Source organism: Bos grunniens, chromosome 9 (genome assembly GCF_055505025.1).
Source record: "Bos grunniens cultivar Pamir isolate PY7600 chromosome 9, Bosgru_T2T1.0, whole genome shotgun sequence".
In the NCBI taxonomy this organism is placed as follows: domain Eukaryota; kingdom Metazoa; phylum Chordata; class Mammalia; order Artiodactyla; family Bovidae; genus Bos; species Bos grunniens.
Window position 1 is genome coordinate 99,825,843 of NC_141173.1, and position 19,989 is coordinate 99,845,831.

Sequence of the window (19,989 nt, forward strand, 5' to 3'; positions counted from 1 at the left end):
ATTAAATAGTGGATATTCTCTAGTAGCCTGCTTCTTAATTCATTTCTTTTCTTTACCTTGTGGCTATGGCTTTTTAAAATTAGAACAGTGAAGTTATATTATTCTGTGGGTTTTGCTGTGCTTAAAATATCTTTAAAACCCTCTGTATTTGGTAAACCCTGAATTAGAGGTTTCTTTTTTTAGAAGAGATGTTTGTTGCCCCTAAGTGTACAGGGCACATAACATCCATCTCGTTGTGTGTTGGCAGGTGTCCTTTAGTTATAAGTAGACTTTTAATATTACTGTTATAAGATTTAATGAATTTCATGTGAATAGAGACTGGTGATTTGTCAATTAAAACCTAAAACAACTAAAATCTTACTTTGCCCTTTGTCTCACTGTACCAGTTTAGTGTCCAGCAAGAGATGGATGCAGATAGTGAAGAAATCATTGATCCCATTTAAACTTCATTTGGAATGATCAAAGCTGTTATTTTAATTTTGTTTATAAAATCTATACTGTGTACCTCAAAGCTTATATATATTTATAAGTAGTTGACTCTTTACTGAATAAATTAAGGGAAAATGTTAAATTAAAAAGCTTTAATGGTCAGATGATACAGTAACCATTTCATTTCTTTCTGTATTTTAGCTCCAGTTATATTAATTATAATACAGATAGTATTTTTGATGAATTTAAGTGTACAGGTCAAAGAAAAGCATGTAGATGATAAAGTGTGAATGTCTGTCGTTTGATTACAGCCAGTTGTTGTGCAGTTGCAGCTGTGTCCGACTCTTTACGGCCCCGTGGACTGCAGCACACCAGGCTTCCCTGCCCTTCACCGTCTCCTGGAGTTTGCCCAGGTTCGTGTCCATTGAGTTGATGATGCCATCTGACCATCTCATCCTCCGTTGTCCCCTTCTCCTGCCTTCTCTCTTTCCCAGCATCAAGGTGTTTTCCAATGAGTGGCCAAAGTGTTGGAGCTTCAGCTTCAACATCAGTCCTTCCAGTGAATATTCAGGGTTGATTTCCTTTAGGATTGACTAGTTTTATCTCCTTGCTGTCCAAGAGACTCTCAAGTGTCTTCTCCATAACCACAGTTCGAAAGCATCAGTTCTTCAGTGCTCAGCCTTCTTTATGGTCCAGCTCTCACATCCATGTGTGACTACTGGAAAAACCATAACTTTGACTAGACTGACCTTTGTCAGCAAAGTAATGTCTCTGCTTTTTAATACACTGTCTAGGTTTGTCATACCCCTTCTTCCAAGGAGCAAGCATCTTTTAATTTCGTGTCTACAGTTACCATCTGCAGTGATTTTGGAGCCCAAGAAAACAGTCTGTCACTGTTTCCATTGTTTCCCCATCTATATGCCATGAAGTGATGGGACTGGATGCCATGATCTTCGTTTTTGGAATGTTGAATTTTAAGCCAGCTTTTTAAGTCTCCTCTTTTCACCTTCATCAAGAGATTCTTTAGTTCTCTTTTCTTTCTGCCATAAGGGTAGTATCATCTGCATATCTGAGGTTATCGATATTTCTCCCAGTTCGTAATTCCAGCTTGTGATTCAGCCAACTCAGCATTTCGCATGATGTACTCTGCATATTCCTGTGTGTGTTGGAAAAGACTCTTTGAGAGTCCTTGGACTGCAAGGAGATCCAAGCAGTCCATCCTAAAAGAAATCAGTTCTGGGTGTTCATTGGAAGGGCTGATGTTGAATTTGAAACTCCAGTATTTTGGCCACCTGACTCATTTGAAAAGACCCTGATGTTGGGAAAGATGGAAGGCAGGAGGAGAAGGGGCTGACAGAGGATGAGATGGTTGGATGGCATCACGGACTCAATGGACATGAGTTTGGGTAAACTCCAGGAATTGATGATGGACAAGGAGGCCTGGCATGCTGCGATTCATGGGGTCGCAAAGAGTCGGACACAACTGAGCAACTGAACTGAACTCTGCATATAAGTTAAATAAACAGGGTGACAATATGCAGCCTTGACACACTCCTTTCCCAGTTTTGAACCAGTCTGTTCCATGTTCGGTTGTAACTGTTGCTTCTTGACCTTCATACAGATTTCTCAGGAGGCAGGTCAGGTGGTCTGGTATTCCCATCTCTTGAAGAATTGCCCACAGTTTCTTGTGATCCACACAGTCAAAGGCTTTGGCATAGTCAATGAAGAGGAAGTAGATGTTTTTCTGGGACTCTCTTGCTTTTTCTGTGATCCAGTGATGTTGGCAGTTGGATCTGTGGTTCCTCTGCCCTTTCTAAATCCAGCTTGTACATCTGAAAGTTCTCAGTTATACTTTTGAAGCCTAGCTTGGGGGATTTTGAGCATGACCTTGCTAGCATGTGAAATGAGTGCAATTGTACAGTAGTTTGAACATTCTTTGATATTCAGTGAAAACTGACCTTTCCAGTCCTGTGGCCACTGCTGAGTTTTCCAAATTTGCTAGCATGTTGCATGCAGCACTTTCACAGCAGCATCTTTTAGAATTTGAATAGCTCAGCAGAAATTCCTTAGCCAGTTGAGCAATTAGAATTAGCTGTCACAACGTTAAGTTTAACATGTGGTTTGCATCAGATTTTGTTCAGTGTTTTGAAAAGTCATCCTTAAAGTATTTCTTTTTGGCTGTGCAGGTAGGTCTTAGCTCTGGTTTGGGGACTCAGCTGCCCATTGGCATGTGGGATCTAGTTCCCTGACCAGGGATCAAGCTTGCATCCCCTGCAGTGTAAGACAGATTATTAACCACTGGACCACCAGGGACGTCCCCCTGAAAAGTTACATTTTAATCTGCATTGTTAACAGATTCTTAAAATAATTTTTTAATCCTTTTTAAAATGTATATTATTAGTTTTTTTTTCCTTCACTACTGAGGTGGTAAATTTTTTATATTTCCTAATCTTGTTTTCTTGGTTTAAATTTTTTGTTAAAATTCTAAATCAGAAAGTAAAATAGGGCGATATTTTATTCTTTATCTAGTTTTTCATTTTTGTAGCATTGAATTTATACACAGCGTTTTCTACTGATCTGGAAATGACTACTTAATTTTGTAACTTAGATGTCTCAGCCTGTATTTTTCTGTTCTCCAGTATTTTTTTTTCATGTTTTTATTTCTGACACTCTACTCTTCCTCAGAGTGGTTAGCTGTTAATTTGATAATTCAGATTTTAAAAGAATGTGCTACATTACTATGTATAAAATAGATGACTAATGAGAATCTACTTAATAGCACAGGGAACTCTATACTCAGTACTCCGTGGTCACCTAAATGGGATGGAAATCTTTAAGAAAAGTGGATATATGTATACTTACGACTGATTTACTTTGCTGTACAGCAGAAACTAACACCACATTGTAAAGCAACTATGCTATAAAAATTGAAGACTGTGCAGAATTGTAAGGTGGCAGTGGATGGGGTGCGCGTACAGTGGTTCAGATGCAGTAAAAGTGGTGGTGATGGAAGAGCTGAAAGCCAAAGGCAGTTAAGGCTTAGTGAAACATAAGGATGATTCTAAAACAAAGCTTTAGTTAAATCCATAGGTGAATTAGGGGAAAGGGGAATGACTCAAGGCCAGTGAGGTATTAGTAGGTTGCATAAAACAGAACTGTGTAATAACTGCTTTTCTTCTTAGGAGCATAATTCACTGACTGATAATTGAGCTTTAGTTTGGAAGAGGAAAATATCAGGATAATTAAAGCAGAGAAATATGAAGAGACAAAGCAGTACAGCCAAAGCAGATTTTCAGGACTGGATAAAAGAATAGTTCTTAAGGTATTAGAATTTGAAAAAAAATGTGATGACTGAGTATCAATTCAAGAAAACATGGAAAATGAGAGGAGTCTGACTGCTAAAAAGGTTAATACTCCCCAAAGCTGAAAAAATTATAGCACAGCCTTTAGATTCCAGAAGTGATTGTTTCCTGTTTAGCTTTGGTGGATCCAGAGGAAGATTCCAGTTCTAGTGTAGCTTGACATGTCATCAAATAGTTGATAAAGTATGCCTGAAGTTTTAATATCCAGGTTAGAGAAATATGAGTGGTATGAAATTGCAGTTAGTTGGATCCTTGCCTCACAGAATAGTTATCCCTTAAGAATGTCAACTGATAGATTATCATCAGTCTGAAGGTATTAGTCTGGTAGAAAGCAACCATGAGAAAATGTTAATTTGTCTCCTGCTGTCTAAGGAAACAGCCGTAGAAGTATGGAATGGTTGAAACTTAGCTTTGACCTTGTCAGCAGTGCACTGTGCTGGCCAGAGCAATTAAGGTATTCTTGAAAGGTGCAAAGGAAGCGGAGTGTTTGGGACTGGAGGTAGGCAGCCTCAGGCTGTGCGTACTCATTGGTGGTCAGGGAAGAATGTGTGTGGTACAGGGTTTTCAATTTTAAAAGAGACAGACAAATGAATTACACCTAAATCAGTAAGAGAGTATGAAACTATGTCATAGAGCTTAGAGAAGAGGGCACTTAGATTTCAGAACTTTTTTATGAGCTTTGGAGTATTGAGTGGGGGTGAGTGGGAGAAATTTCCGGAAAGAGAAAATTCAGTAAATTTATAACATTTAAGAACTTAATTTAGAGATGTCTAAAACAAGTTTTCTTGATATTGGGGTTATTTTGGGGTAATTATAAGTAGTAGGAATTTGTATACTCGGTGAGTAAGCACATGGCTCTGAACTTTTACTTCTGTAAACCACTGTGGTAGTTTGATGAAGGTAGTGTGGAGATGGGGACATTAATCTCATTGTATCTTGTAATGTTTGATGCAACAAAAGAATGTATAAAGCATACTAAGTATGAGACATTTGTATGGTTCATAAATGAACACCTGTGAGCCCACCACTACGAAGGGATTAGAGCGTTACCATGCCCATACCTATGACAAGTTTCTGTAATACTTTGCCTTTGATCATATCAGCTTGATAGGATAGCATTAACAAAAGCTCTTCTTGCTAGCCTTAAGAATGAAATGCTTTGGAGGCAGCTTTTAAAACCATTGGAGTTATGGGGAAAATAATAAATGAGTTTTTGCCTAGTGAGGTTGGAATCCAATGGATTCAGTCACCATCATTCGATAAGCAACCTTTAATTATATGAAGTACAGGCTACCCACTCCAGTATTCTTGGGCTTCCCGGATAAACTTTTGGTAAAGAATTCGCGTGCAATGCAAGAGACCCCGGTTTGATTCCTGGGTTGAGAAGGTCCCCTGGAGAAGGGATAGGCTACCCACTCCAGTGTTCTTGGGCTTCCCTTGTGGCTCAGTTGGTAAAGAATCCGCCTGCAATGCGGGAGACCTGGGTTCCATCCCTGGGTTGGAAGATACCCTGGAGAACGGAAAGGCTACCCACTCCAGTATTCTGGCCTGGAGAATTCCATGGAGTGAATAGTCCATGGGCTTGCGAAGAGTCGGACACGACTGAGCGCCTTTCACGTACACTTTTCACAGGCACTGAGAGGTTAAGTAAGAGACTCTAAAATGACACGGTTACTGTTAGAACTGGCATCAGAACTTGTTCTGTCTTGAGTGTCCTAAGTAATGTGCCGAGAAGTGCTCATGATTTTCTGGCTAGAAAGGTGCTATTGATAAAGGTGTAGTAGTACTCAGCTGGTTGGACTCCACAGTGAAAATTCTAAATATCTTGTGAACTCAAACTGTCTTAGTCGTCTTTTCATTTCCATTAGTGCTGTCTTGTATGTAATTTCTTTTCTGTTATTAAATTGAGTGATATATTTTAGAGATTGAAATAAATAATTTCATTGTAATTTTGCTTCACATACTCCTGTCATTAGAAAACAAAGTCAGAGTTCTTGTCCTCTTGACTTCTTTCTTGATCCTGATACCCTGTCTGTAGCAGAGTTGACGATGCCTGCTTTTGTGTCTAATCCGTATCTCTTACTTACTGTTGTTCTACCTTAGAGTGCCTCTGTATTCATAGACCTCCCATATTAGACTAAAGTTTTTGAGAGCTGGGACCATGACTTGTTTAACTTCAATGCCCTAGAACCTGGCTCATTCCTCTCTCCATTCACCCATCCATCAATCCCATTTACTGAGTATTAATTGAGGACCCACTGTATTCCCAGCCACTATGTAAGAACCAAGGATATAATAGGTAACAAAATTTCATGGAACTTTTAAATAATCACAAAAATGTTTCTAGAAATACAGCTTAAGTGGTAAATGTATCTTTTCTTCCATTATATCATCTGGTCAGATAGATATATATTACTGGGTTTTTTTGTATATTGTTTTTACATCTAGTCATCTGAATTTTTAAATTTATAATTGATTATTTCAACTTTTCTAAGTTAGATAAATTTGTTTACCTGAAAATCACTTTTTCCTCTGCAGCCTATGTATTACTATGTTAATAGATTAAAAAAATACTGAATTATTGTTGCATTCACGGTGTAAAATCCACCTTGTCTTAGTGCATTGTGCCAGTGATGTCTGTGCATTTAGGATATTTCCATCTCCGTCTGTAAGCAGATTTTGTGTATGGTTTCCTTTTATGCTATTGTCAGCTTTTTATTTGAGTGTTATTAGCTTCATAATAAGAATTGGGCAGCTTTTGAAGAGGAAATTTTAATGGAATAAACTAATGTCGGAAGTACTTCTACATAGAGACCTGGGCTGAAGGATAGATGTGCAATTTTAATTAGATTAAATTTTTCTCATGCTCTCCATTTAATTATGTGCTATAATTACATAATTATGTAAACAGCCATTTATATTTAAATTGTTGGTCACTAGAAATTTGAGAATTGCTGTCATATGCTAATTTTAAGATAAACACTGATTTGATACTGGACATCTTTGGGGATGAGTTCATTATGAAAGCAAAAGTATAAAAAAGAACTTAAAGAATCAAATGTTGCCCGCCCCTACCATGTAGTTAAATACAAGGTACCTTCTTTTGATTTTCTGTTACAAAAGATCACTTGCTATAAGAAATAAACATTTGGTAAACTTTAACAAGCAAATTGTTAAGAGATAAGATTTGTCATAAAATGAACATTGCCATCAGTGAAGTAGAAAGTGTACTGTAGTGCAAAATTCTCACCAGTTGGACTAATAAAGCTGGGTAAAAACATCTTTGATCATGCCTTTTTACTGTAGTGGATTTTATTTAACTGAAAGCAATTTAAATAACTAGTTAAGAAAATTAAAAGTGTGCATTGCTTTTGATAGTTCCTTAATAGCAATAAATTGAAATTCAATGTTTGGAAGGGATACAAATATAACAGGAGTGGTAAATGTATCTCTCTTTCCAGGTGAAGTTGTTTTTTTTTAATATGTATGTATTCTTTAACCTAGTCATCTTATCTAAATTTTCTTATTAATAATTAGTTCTTTTGGGATCTTATTTTTAAATATCAATACTAATGGACCCAAGCCTCTTCCCAAAGGAGGACATAGTCTATATCGAGAGTTGGTTACAGAAACATTCAGCTAACTTAATAATGACAGCTGTTATTAGTGTATTGCAGTAGGGTAGGGCCTGTCCTTTAGCACATTGTAAAAGCTACATAAAGAACTCTTGAAAGAATTGATTTCTTTGTATAGAATTTGATCCATTAAAATAAATTTCCCATTTTTTTTAAGAAGTCATATTTATACCTGAGAGCTGTCATGATAATTGTTTTTTAAAAATCATTGACTTTAGGTATCTCTGGTTTCTTGTATTTCATTCATTAACTCAGTGTAGTTTGACCTCCATACCATCTTCTCCTCACAACTTCTGGATCAACATTGACTTAATGGTCAAATCCAAGGTACCCTCTTTTTGCTCTTTACCTTACCATGCTTTTGTGGTATTTGATACTGTTGATTACCCTGTCCTTGAATCTGTCATTTCATAGCTTCTTAGATGCCTCTCTTCCCTAGTTCTCTTAATCTACCTCCGTTACTTCTTGGTTTGGAGCTTCTTTTCCTACTCCTTAAGTGTTGCTTTTCCTAGGGTCATTCAGTTCTTTCTCCTCCCAATCCCCCCTTAGGACATCTTTTTTGTTCTTGTAGCTTTAACCAGTACGTTTGTGTATCACACTCAGACTTCTGAATCTCTGTATCCATTGGACATCTCTGATTGGGTATTCCAGAGATACTTAAAATATCTAAGGAAGTGGTCCAGTTTGAATTTCATTCAGATCATTTCTGAAGTATAAAGGAGCCTTTGGCATTAGTGTTGTCTGGTAGGCATTCTCGGGGAGGCGTTTGGCTGAAGCTATCATTTGTTTAGGCATGGAGAAATTAGGTAAAATAACTGGTTTGTATTACAGTGAATAGGAGTGTGGGCTCTGAAGTTATTTTTTAATAAAATATATTATTTGGTGTAAATTTGGTTTCTGGTAGAATTTACTTAAGACTGTAGTTTGGTTATGCACAGACTTAATCCAGAGAATGACAGTATAGGTCAACAGCTCTTGACTTCTTTAAGTTTTAACACTTAATCAATGAAATCCTCCCTTACCGTCATATTTATTTTTTTCCTGGACTAGTAAGAATATTTTTTTGTCTAACACATTTAAAATTTTTACTTTTAACAGAAATTAGCAGAGTACGGAAAGACATGTACAATGACACATTAAATGGCAGTACAGAGAAAAGGAGTGCAGAGTTGCCTGATGCTGTGGGACCTATTGTTCAGTTACAAGAGAAACTTTATGTGCCTGTAAAAGAATACCCAGATGTAAGTATATTTTGTTTATATTCAATGTTTTGTTTTGCTTTTTTCCTGATTCACATTCTTTGGAAAGAGATATATCTGGTGGTAAGCATTGGCAGCTGCTTAAAAAAAATTTCACACGAGGGACTAGACGTGCGAATAATTTAAAATTACTTAAAAATATATATTTTTGTTTGGATGTTGCTGTGTCACTTTGGAAATGCACATAGTAAAGACTTAGTTCTAGATTTCAGAATTATGGAAAGAGCTTTGGCTTGAATGTCAGAAAGCACCAAGTACAACTTAGTGCTTGTCTTTGGCCCAGCCTCTGAAGCTGCATCATCCTCTCAGCAAAATGAGGGGCTAGGCTCTGATAGCTAAGGTTCCTTGCAGTGCTGAAATTTTTATCATAACCACTATTTATAATTTTTTTCATCTTCGTTCCTTGCTCAGCTATTCTCTGAGTATCCTGTCCTGGATAGCCTCCTTATACTATACAATTATTTTATAAAAGGCTCAAAACTCTTTGCCTTTTGTTACAAAGCCCTACGTGATATGGTACTTTCTGTCTCTGACCTCATCCTAAATGATTTTCCTTCTTCCTCAACACCCTGTAGTCACATTGGCTGTTAAGAATAAGTCTATTCCCAGCCCAAGTACCTTTATGTTTTCTCTGCATTGATCTTAACTGGCTGGCTTCTTCTTGTCATTAAGATTTTAGCTTAAATGTCACTTTAGAGAGGCCTCCTCTGACAATTTAATATAAAAGCAATCTGGTTATTCATTTTTTCACATACGTCTCTATTTTTCTGCAATAGCACTTATTATCTAGTTGTTTTTTGTTTTTGTTTTTAATTTGTCTCACCCCAGCAAAATATAAGGTACTTAAGAACCTGTTTTTGTTATTTACTTCTGTATTCCCAGTGCATGCAATATTGGCACATAATAGTCATCCAGTAGCTACTGAATATATCGAGGCAAATCGATGTCTTTTTGCTGAGCTTCAGAGGACTTTTCTGAAAGGAAGTACAAGAAGGAGTTGATACTGTAAAGTCAGAAATGTGATGTGCAGTCTGAGATGGATTGATTATGTGGGTACTATCATAGTTTGGAGATTGGAAATAAATGTCGAGTTGATGGGGGAAAATGTTGATATTACATAAGGTGCATTTCTATTAATAATACAGTTTTCTTACAAGTTAATAGATTTACTCTTTTTTTTAATAAGTATTTTTGTTGCAAATATATAAATAATTCTGGATGATTTAGGCAAAAAGGAGTTTGTTGGAAGATAATTCGGTGTAGTACTAAGGGTTAAAGGAATAGCTGGAGAACAAAGCTGTATATAAGACAGGAACCAGGGCAGGTTTGAGAACCTCAGTAGTGGAAGTTTAGGCCTTCCCTGTTGAGAGCCTTGCTCTTTTTCTGTTTTTAACTTCCATTTAATAATACTGTGGTAGTTCATACAGATGCATGTATAAATTCTCCTTCAAACTCCGATTCCATCCAGGCTGCCAGGTAACATTGAGCAGCATTCCATGTGCTACATAATTTGACATCATGCCTCTCAGATTTTATTTTTAAACTTCATATTCTTAGGAGAGAGAATGTATTTTGGGCCAGTTTGCCATGAGTAAGGCCTGGGATTAACTGACATAACCTAGACCACCCTGGGTATTGGATTATTTTTAGGGATGGTAAATTGTGATTTGGGCAGCTGTCCATCCCGGTTGGTGTCTACTACTTTTGTGTTTCATTATCTCTTTAAAAGATAGCGACCTTCTCATCTGCTTGTTTAAAGGATAAAGATCCAGCAGTAGTCTTTAACGTAGACTGTGTAAGAGCATGAGACTGTGTTAGAGAATATAACCTTAACTTGCCTGATCCCCATTCTCAAAAAAAATGTCATGTACAGAGTGATGTTTCTAATGCATTACTTAAAAGACGCAAGTCCTGTATAATCCTCTAAGTCAGAAGAGATGTGTTTTATGTTGTGGATCCAAAGCGGGGAGGCACCTTTTTACTATATTCCTGTCTTTTTCCACCAGTTGAGATTCATTGTCATGGTCAGCTTCAGTTGCTGACAGGTGTGTTGGAGTGAAACAATGTCTAGTTCACTGATTCTCGAAATGTGGTCCTGGGACTGTAGTATCCACACCTCCAGGGAACTTGTAAATGTTCAAACCTCAGCCCAGACTAATTGAATCAGCAACTCCGGGCCACAGCTCAGCAGTCTGCCTTCCAAGCCACGTGGACGATACCATGTACGCTGAAGCTTGAGAAGCCCTGCTCTCATTTGTGTAGGTTGTCATCCTAAGCCAGGCTCACAGGTTGTCACGTAGGGTGCTTTTACCAGGCGTTGTTTCAGGAGACGGATGGGGGCAGTGAACTCCTGAGGAGCAGGCATTGCAGTAGGAGAGACAGACAAGAAGCAAGAGGATGTTTTCTTTAGGTCCTGTCAGTGCTGTGGGAAAAAGGAGATGCACAGTGGCTATGTATTTACAGTCAAGGAATCTCTTACAAGATGAAGGGAGTGCAGAGACAAGAGTAGAGTGATGGGGGGAGGGCATTCAAATCATCTGGAGAAAGGACGTTCCAGGCAGAGAGATCAGCAGCAGTTCAGTGCACGCTTGGAAAGTGTGATGAGATTTGAGGTTAGAAAGTTAGCAGAGTGCCTATCCTGTAGAGATTTTGGATACTCACTTCAGTTCAGTTCAGTTGCTCAGTTGTGTCCGACTCTTTGCAACCCCATGAGTCGCAGCACACCAGGCCTCCCTGTCCATCACCAACTTCTGGAGTTCACCCAGACTCATGTCCATCAAGTCAGTGATGCCATCCAGCCATCTCATCCTCTGTCGTCCCCTTCTCCTCCTGCCCCCAATCCCTCCCAGCATCAGAGTCTTTTCCAATGAGTCAACTCTTCGCATGAGGTGGCCAAAGTACTGGAGTTTCAGCTTTAGCATCATTCCCTCCAAAGAAATCCCAGGGCTGATCTCCTTCAGAATGGACTGGTTGGATCTCCTTGCAGTCCAAGGGACTCTTAAGAGTCTTCTCCAACACCACAGTTCAAAAGCATCAATCCTTCAGGGCTCAGCCTTCTTCACAGTCCAACTCTCACATCCATAATGACCACAGGAAAAACCATAGCCTTGACTAGACAGACCTTTGTTGGCAAAGTAATGTCTCTGCTTTTCAATATGCTGTCTAGGTTGGTCATAACTTTCCTTCCAAGGAGTAAGCGTCTTTGAATTTCATGGCTGCAGTCACCATCTGCAGTGATTTTGGAGCCCAGAAAAATAAAGTCTGACACTGTTTCCACTGTTTCCCCATCTATTTCCCATGAAGTGGTGGGACCGGATGCCATGATCTTTGTTTTCTGAATGTTGAGCTTTAAGCCAACTTTTTCACTCTCCACTTTCACTTTCTACTGACTGTGAAATGGAAAGCTGTGGAGTGCTGTGGGGTCAGTTAGGTTTTAGTAGCTTATTTCTGGCTTCTGTGTGGAGAAAGGCTATGGGTGATACTGACAGCAGGGAGACCAGCTAGGGGCAGAGGAGGAACTTGAACAAGAGCACTTCGAAATACTCAGATCCTACATAATTGATAACCTAAGAGCCAGTAAGATTTGCTGGCAGATTGGATATGAAGGGTGAGGGAAAACTCAGAGGAGTAGCTCGGAGGTTTTGATTGGTTGAAGTAACAGTCACCAATTCCTGAGCTGCGAAAGACTGAGGGAAGAGCAGGTTTGGGGTGGGGCTTCACATTTCTGACTTAGAGCTGAGTTTGAAGTTTGAGATTCCCTGGTGGCTCTGCCTGCAATGCGGGAGTTTGAAGTTTGAGATTCTCTGGTGGCTTCTGCCTGCAATGTGGGAGACCTGAGTCGGACACAACTGAGCAACTTCACTTTCACTTGAAGTCAGACATCCATATGTAGGCGTGTCAGTGAGGCAGGTGGTGTATGAGTTGTGGGTAATTACTGGCACCCCAAAATATCTATTTTATCAAAGCTTTTAAAATTAGAAATTCAGTGGTTTATAGGAGAGGAATAGATACAAGCCATTTTGGTCCTCCAGACTAGTTTTTTAATACCTTGATTTTAAATTTCCTTTGAAAGAATTTGGCAGAGTTGGAGTCTGCATGTAGTTTCTCTTTGAGGTTATCAATACATACCAAATGAATAGTATCTAACTGCTGTAGTCTGTACTAGAAACTGTATCTCATCATTAAAAAAAATAATTAAAATGAAACAAGAGTGTCAAATTTTGGCAGTATAGAAAATATTTTTATTTCAGAATTACGAATTAGGTATTGGTCACAATGAAACAAGTATGTATTTTTCTTGTTCCTGTTTTTCTTAATATATCTTAGAGATCATTACATATGCGTTTGTCTTACCTCCTCCTTTTGTATGAGGAATTGATTTTGTGAGCGAACTCACGCTCTTTGACTCGAAAATGCTTTTAGTAAAGCTGCAAAGGGGCAGGTAGTGCAGTGGTCCACACGTGTGAACTCAGCTCCTGGCTGGCCCTAGTGCTTGCATTGTGCTGTGGGCAAATCCAGTCATCATTTTCTTCATCTCTGTATAGAGGTGGTCTCTAACAGGCTTGTGAGGACGTGTAAGTGAATTAGTACATGTAAAACATTTGGAAAATGCCATAATGCTGTGTAGGTGTTGCCAGGATGTAAGCTCCAGGAGGGGGGTGGTGGTGTCCTTTTTTATAGTCTCACTGCCTGGCATAATGTCCAGTAAACGGTAGCTGTACGATAAGTATCTGTTGTGTGTATCTGTATGAAAATTTGTCTTTTAAATATTGCTGAACTTTAAAAAAAAGTTGTCTTTTAAGTTTACATATAGCAACTTATTTATAAAATAAGTGTAAACTTGGAGATACTGTTTTGGGTTTGGCTGTGTATACCTCTGGGACTGATAAGAGAAGGAAGCCTTAGATTCAGTGTTTGAGAAATGAGATTGTGCTGTATTATGTCCACAGTGTTTTTTGAATCAGTGGCTTAATGGTGTGGGAATGAGAAGATAATATGAGTAGCTTGTTGAAAATGTATTGAAAATTTTTTACAGATTTAACTTTTAGTATTTATACTTATTAATAAAGTGGATTGTATTGCATCTCTGTTAGTATTAAGCATATCCTGGAGGTGGGAATATTAATTCAGTAAAGAAAACTGCTTGATACAGTTGAGGTACTAGTGGGTTTTTGAGTCAGGTTTTGAATCCTGGCTTACTCCTTTAGTGGCTGTATTTGTCAACAATTGCCACAACAGTGCTCTGTGTAAGCTGTCCTAAAACTCAGTGGCTTAAAATAACAAGTATTGATTTCTGTGTTCTTTATTTAGTCTACACTGTGTGGGCTGCAGTTCTGCTGATTGGGTTTAGCCGGCTTGGGATAGCTGGGCCAGCTGTGGGTGTTTCGGTTACCTTTATGTTACCTTTATGTTCCTGCTAGGCTCTGCCCAAGGGGGCAGCAGCTGCTTGGAGCAAGCCCTTCTCCTGGCAGGTCACTGGAGCGTCAGAGCCGAGCCAAATTGCTTAAACACCTGAAGGACCTCTGCTCTTTCTCCCTCAGCCAACATTCCCTTAGCTGGATGGTTGTCAGCTATGGATTGATCTTGCCTTTCGGGGGCATTTGGCAGTTTCTGGAGCTATTTTTGGTTGTCACAACTTGAAAGGAGTACTAATGGCATCTAGTGGAGGTGCCACGGATGCTCTTAGATATCCTACAATGCACAGGACAGCCCCAACAACAGAGAATTCTGCCCCCAGTGTCAACAGTGCTGAGGTTGGTAAACTGTGTTACCAAGTCACTCCGTCCACATGAGAAGGGACTGGAAATTGAGACTGTCACATTGACTTTGAGCCCATGTTAACTTTAGAATGTTTCCTTGTCTATAAGATCATCATAGAATTATTTAAGAGTAATGAAGATAACAAATATATGATATCTGATAGAGCACTCAGTAAGGTTCTTACGATCATGAGTAAGGAAAAAATCCCCATCCTTGAAGGAGCCCACAGTATTGTATGAAAGAGAAAAGCTGTTGCATTAAATCCTTTAAGACTATTTATCATACTTTCATAAAAGGACAAACAGGAATGAAGATTAAAGGCCATCATAGTGTTGGTTTGGCCAGTTATTAAGGAAGGACTTGTTTGAATCCATGACGATCTTATAAACAGTATGTGAATGGAGTTAACTCTGATTAATCAAAGATGTTGTATTTCAGTGAGTCAGTGATAATTGTGTCATTAAAGTTGCCTGGTTATCGTTTCTGTGCTCTGAGAAACGGCTTTATAGGATGTGCCAGAGTGGTAGAGCAAGTTCCAAACATTGGCAAGGGCTAGCTGTCAGGTGCCTTAGTTAGCCTAGTGTATATGTGAACAGATAGATTGCAAAACTGTTTTAGCTTCGGGCATGATTAAGTTGTAGTGAGACTTTTCCCAGAAATATTTTATGAAGATAATTTGACTTTGTGATGTTTTAAAAATGGGTCTTAATTTTGAACAGTTATAGTCTTGAAAGGTTTGTCTTGGATCTAAGCTGTCATGAGGACATATATTGTCAGTGTGTTTACACAGATTGTAAGATGGGTAAATGCCCTTTCAAATATTTTTTCCAGCTTGTAGGACTTCAACATGGCAACGCTAATTAATAACGTGGGTTTATAATGTTTTTCACGGTACTCTCTATGGAAAGTGAAAGTGGCTCAGTTGTGTCCAACTCTTTGCGACCCCATGGACTATACAGTCCATGGAATTCTCCAGGCCAGAATACTGGAGTGGGTAGCCTTTCCCTTCTCCAGGGGATCTTCCCAACCCAGGGATAGAACCCAGGTCTCCCACATTGCATGTGGATTCTTTACCAGCTGAGCCACAAGGGAAGACCCAGAATACTGGAGTGGGTAGCCCAGCCCTTCTCCAGTGGCTTTTCCTGACCCAGGAATCTAACCGGGGTCTAGCTCCTAATAATAATCTATGTTAATGGTGGAACGTAATTTTTAAATTCCTTTTCAGTTTATTTCTCCTGGGCTTGCAGATAAAATTTGGCTAGTCATAGCTTCTGAGTTGGTATGGAATTATTGGTCAGATTCAGTTTCTTAAGACTGTCACCTGCAGAATGGCTGCTGAGCTGACTTTTGTTTTGGAGAAATTATAAGAGGAGAAAAGAGATCAATGCAGTTGGTTATCCTTACTTAAGCCTTTGTCCTTTGACTTTTGTGACTTTCTTGTTGTGTTGAAAGACTCAATATAAACTACTTTGGTCTTTTGATGTTCTGAGAAACTGATGGACAATAAGTAAAAATGTAACGATCGGCTAAGTCTCTCTTTTCAATGCCTAGGTTAAACCTTGATATTTGGCAGGATATGATCTTAATTACAAGTGAAAATAAAAACATCTGCACATCTCTCTTTGATATTTTATACAGAAACCTCTTAAGGATAGGTTGTTGATTTGAAGAAGGTTAGATAATATATTTTTATTGAATGGTGAAATGTTTCAGATTACATATTAACCTATTGGAGTTTGTAATTTAGCAGTACAATTTGATAACATAGAGCATGTCTTTAAGTTTTAGAAAGAGAGACTATTATTGTTGACTTAGAACTTTAAACAGGTCAATTCAGTGAAGGTCAGTTTCATGACATTTGGTTTTTAAGTTTCATTTTTATTTTACTCTGCAAGGATATTTCAAAGGCCTGCTGTGTACCAGATATTTAATAGGCTCTTTGTGGTCTGAGATATACTAAATTTCTTAGGATGTTAATAGAAATTATTCCAAAAAAGCTTTCAAGACAGTCTGAAAACTAGTTTTTTTTGGTTTAAATTTTTTCAAAGTTTAACGATTTTTAAAGTAATCTCGTCTTAAAATAGGAATGCTTTCTTTTGTAAGTAACATTTTGATATTAAAAAGGACTAGTGTGTAGAAGAACAAGCTAAAAGATGGAGTTAGTTTTTAGGGAAGAATAATTACTTGTAAGCAAATGTTTTCCAAATTCAGTTGAGATAGAAAATTTTGCCTGTGGTTTATCTTATCCAAAAAGAGATTATTAGGATCTACTTGGTTAAAATTACTGTGACAGAGGTCTTAAGGAATTAGATGGTAACCTCATCACAGGCTTTAACCTCCATATCTCTAAGATTCTCACTGAAGTAATCAAAGGAATAGAAAAATTAGAGAGAAACCTGCTCCTCAGGGGTATTGGGTGTTAGATGTTAAAGGAAAGGTCAAGGTGCTGATCTTTTTTGGCCCATTTTGAGAGAACAGTGTCTCCTGGGAGTGAGTGAAACAGTCAGTAACAGAATCTTCTTAATCCTTACCCTGTCCCCTCCAAAGCTGGTAAAAATGAAATGGGGTGTGGAGTAGTCTACAGTTATACCCCTTGAGCTTGGCCACCCGTTTTTGTGCCTGCTTAACATAGGTGATCTAAGTTTATTTTGTGAGTGAATGAACTCATTATGTATACCTTCTTTTGATTTGAGTTTGAGCAAAAAACCACTGTAGCTTTTGATAGAATTTGTCTTAACTTCTGGGCTTCCCAGGTGGCGCTGGTGGTAAAGAACCCGCCTGCCAGTGGCAGGAGACGTAAGTGATGTGGTTTTACCCTGCGGACATTGAAATAGAACTTTTTAATGATTAGCCACAGAACTAAATTTAATTACTTCTTTGGTAAAGTATGTTATATGTCTTAGTAAACCCATCCCTTTAGAACTAAATAGTTTATAATAAATTAGGAAATTCCTGAAATCTAACTTTTGATTACAATGTGTGTGTTGCTCAGTCACTTCAGTTCTTTGTGACTCTCTCTGATCCTGTGGACCGTAGCCGGCAGGCTTCTCAGTTCATGGGATTCTCCAGACAAGAGTACTGGAGTGGGTTGCCCATGCCTTCCTCCGGGGGATCTTCCTGACCCAGGGAAGGAACCCCGGGTCTCCTGCATTACAGGCAGATGCTTTACCACTGAGCCACTGGGGAGACTCTACCAGGCTGCTCTGTCCACGGGTTTTCCCAGGAAAGAATACTAGAGTGGGTAACCATTCCCTTCCTCCAGGGGATCTTCCTGACTCAGGGATCGAACCCTGGTTTGCTGCACTACAGGCTGATTATTTAACCGTCTGAGCCACCAGGAAGCTTTTCCTAAATTCAAAAACAATATCAATAAGTAGCCTGCTTACCATGAACTTGGCCACCCCCATGTTTCATATTGGTATGATAATTTTTTCTTCATTACTTGGTAAGGAATTGATTTGAGTTTAAAAAATTTATCACTGTTGTCTTGGTTGGGGTTATAGAACAGTGATTTATTACTTTTTTGCCTTTTTATTTGTAAGATTATGTAAGAGCAGTACAAATTTGCAGTTTTAAGGACAGATTAAACAAAATAAAAAAGCAAAATTTGAGAAATGAGTAGAAACATGAAGAGATATGAGTATAAAACTGTAAAATTTTGATATCTTTCAGTAGCAAGGGCCTGAAGAATGGCAGTGACAGTTGGAACAAAGACAGGGAACAGATTAAAATTAAAATCTTAAGATTTTGTAGTCTGTTACATGTGGAGGATAATACTGTAGAGGAACCAAGAGTAAGAGATGGTAAACGTACTGTATTAATAGAATTTAATAATTGAAAATTATTAGAATTTTTACTTAGAATAATTCAGAATCACTGTGAACTGAGTTTGTTCTTAACAATTTAGGAACATTGAAACAAGGGTAGTGTAAGTTACCAGTAAGTCAAATGTAACCAAAATTTATGCCCCAGAAGAGCAGGTTTCTTTAAGAGCTGTATTAGTACTTTTGGAGCAGTTATGAGAGTGATATTTATGCAGCAAAATTTAAGAAACCAGTTTCAAAGAGCCTTAGGCTGTATTCATAATCAATACATGGTCAGGATTACTAAATATTTGATATCTCAGACTTACCTGCAGGGTCTGAGGTAACACTTGTAAGCTCAGTCTTGATTCAAATAATTGTACTGTTCTCTGTGTGTGTGTCTTGTGCTGAAGTCTATGCATACTTGCCATTGAATCATGTGGATGAAGTAATGATCATGTACAAGTTTTCATTCATGTGAAAGGTTTGGTTAAGGTACAAAGGATGTGGATGTTGAGCCTAGTCAGTAACAGACAGATGAGGATATTGAAAAGGGGTGGTCATGTGAAAGGAGTATGGTAATGGTATGTTCTGTGATATATGTGGAAAATAAATTACATTTGGGCTCATTGTGAAAGTCAACTTAAATCTGAAGAGGGTTTTTCTAGACTTTGTGCTAAACATTTTGAGCTACCCATTGAACACCTGGTGGAATCAGGGTCTTTAGAAGAGAGGCTTTATGCTATACTGATGAAGTGTCTGGACTCTAGGTGTTCTAGGATTGGGACTACTTTTGTAGCCTCAAATGTGTTAAATGGAGAGGATAATGGTAACTACCTTCTAGTGTGTTGTGAGGATTACGTGACTTAATGCAGGTAAGTCTTCCCTGATAGCAGAGTTGATAAAGAATCCACCTGCAATGCAGGAGACCCCAGTTTGATTCCTGGGTTGGGAAGATCCACTGGAGAAGGGATAAGCTACCCACTCCAGTATTCTTGGGCTTCCTTTGTGGCTCAGCTCGTAAAGAATCTGCCTGCAATGTGGGAGACCTGGGTTTGATCCCAGGTTGGGAAGATCCCCAGTGGCTACCCATTCCAGTATTGGCTACCCATTCCAGTATTCTGGCCTGCATAATTCTGTGGACTATACAGTCCATGGGATCGCACAAAGTCGGACACGACTGAGCCACTTTCACTTTCTTTCACTTTTCAATGTGGCTAAAGTGCCAAGCATCGAAGTTCACTTTTGAGGAACACTCATAGTAGAACATACTTCATAGTACTCAACATCTAAGAAATGCTGAATGACATAGTCCTTGCGCTTACGATGCTTCCATATTGAGGCATCATTAGAGAGAGACGTGCTCCTCAGAGCTACTGGCTGTTAGGTGTTACAGGAAAGGTCAAGGTGCTGATCTCTTTTTGTCCCATTTTGGGAGAGCAGTGTCTCTTGGGAGTGAGTGAAGCAGTCAGTAACAGAATCTTCTTAATCTTAACCCTCTCCCCTCCAAAGCTGGTGAACGAAATGGGTCTGGTGTAGTCCGAGGCTATACCACTTGAGCCTGGCCACCCAGTTTGGGGTGGGAAATAACAGTTGTTTCTGTGACATCATTAACTCTCACTTGAATTTTATTCCGAAAACAGGCGTCCATTTAATAAGTTTTTGGGACGTGTGAGCGTTCCTGTGCTGCCTGTGTTCATTTCTTCTCTGTGCTGTATGTCGTGTGAGGCACTGTGGATTC

General features: G+C 38.7%; 1 protein-coding gene across 25 annotated transcripts in view; it reads left to right on the forward strand.

Annotated features, from left to right (window-relative positions):
• QKI (QKI, KH domain containing RNA binding) overlaps window positions 1–19,989 on the forward strand; it is a 160,913-nt gene that overhangs the window by 39,120 nt on the left and 101,804 nt on the right. For 14 of the 25 annotated variants that reach the window (XR_015133438.1, XR_015133439.1, XR_015133440.1 and 11 more), the window contains exon 2: window positions 8,525–8,667. The exons of 1 other annotated variant lie outside the window; for it this stretch is intronic. Coding sequence is in view for 17 of the 24 variants with exons in the window: in XM_086318674.1 (XP_086174800.1) it covers window positions 8,525–8,667 (143 nt within the window). In the remaining 7 variants the exon portion in view is untranslated. Of the gene's footprint in view, window positions 1–740; window positions 843–8,524; window positions 8,668–19,989 lie in introns of all 25 variants that reach the window. 10 more of the 25 variants (XR_015133437.1, XR_015133435.1, XR_015133441.1 and 7 more) reach the window with 1 other exon arrangement.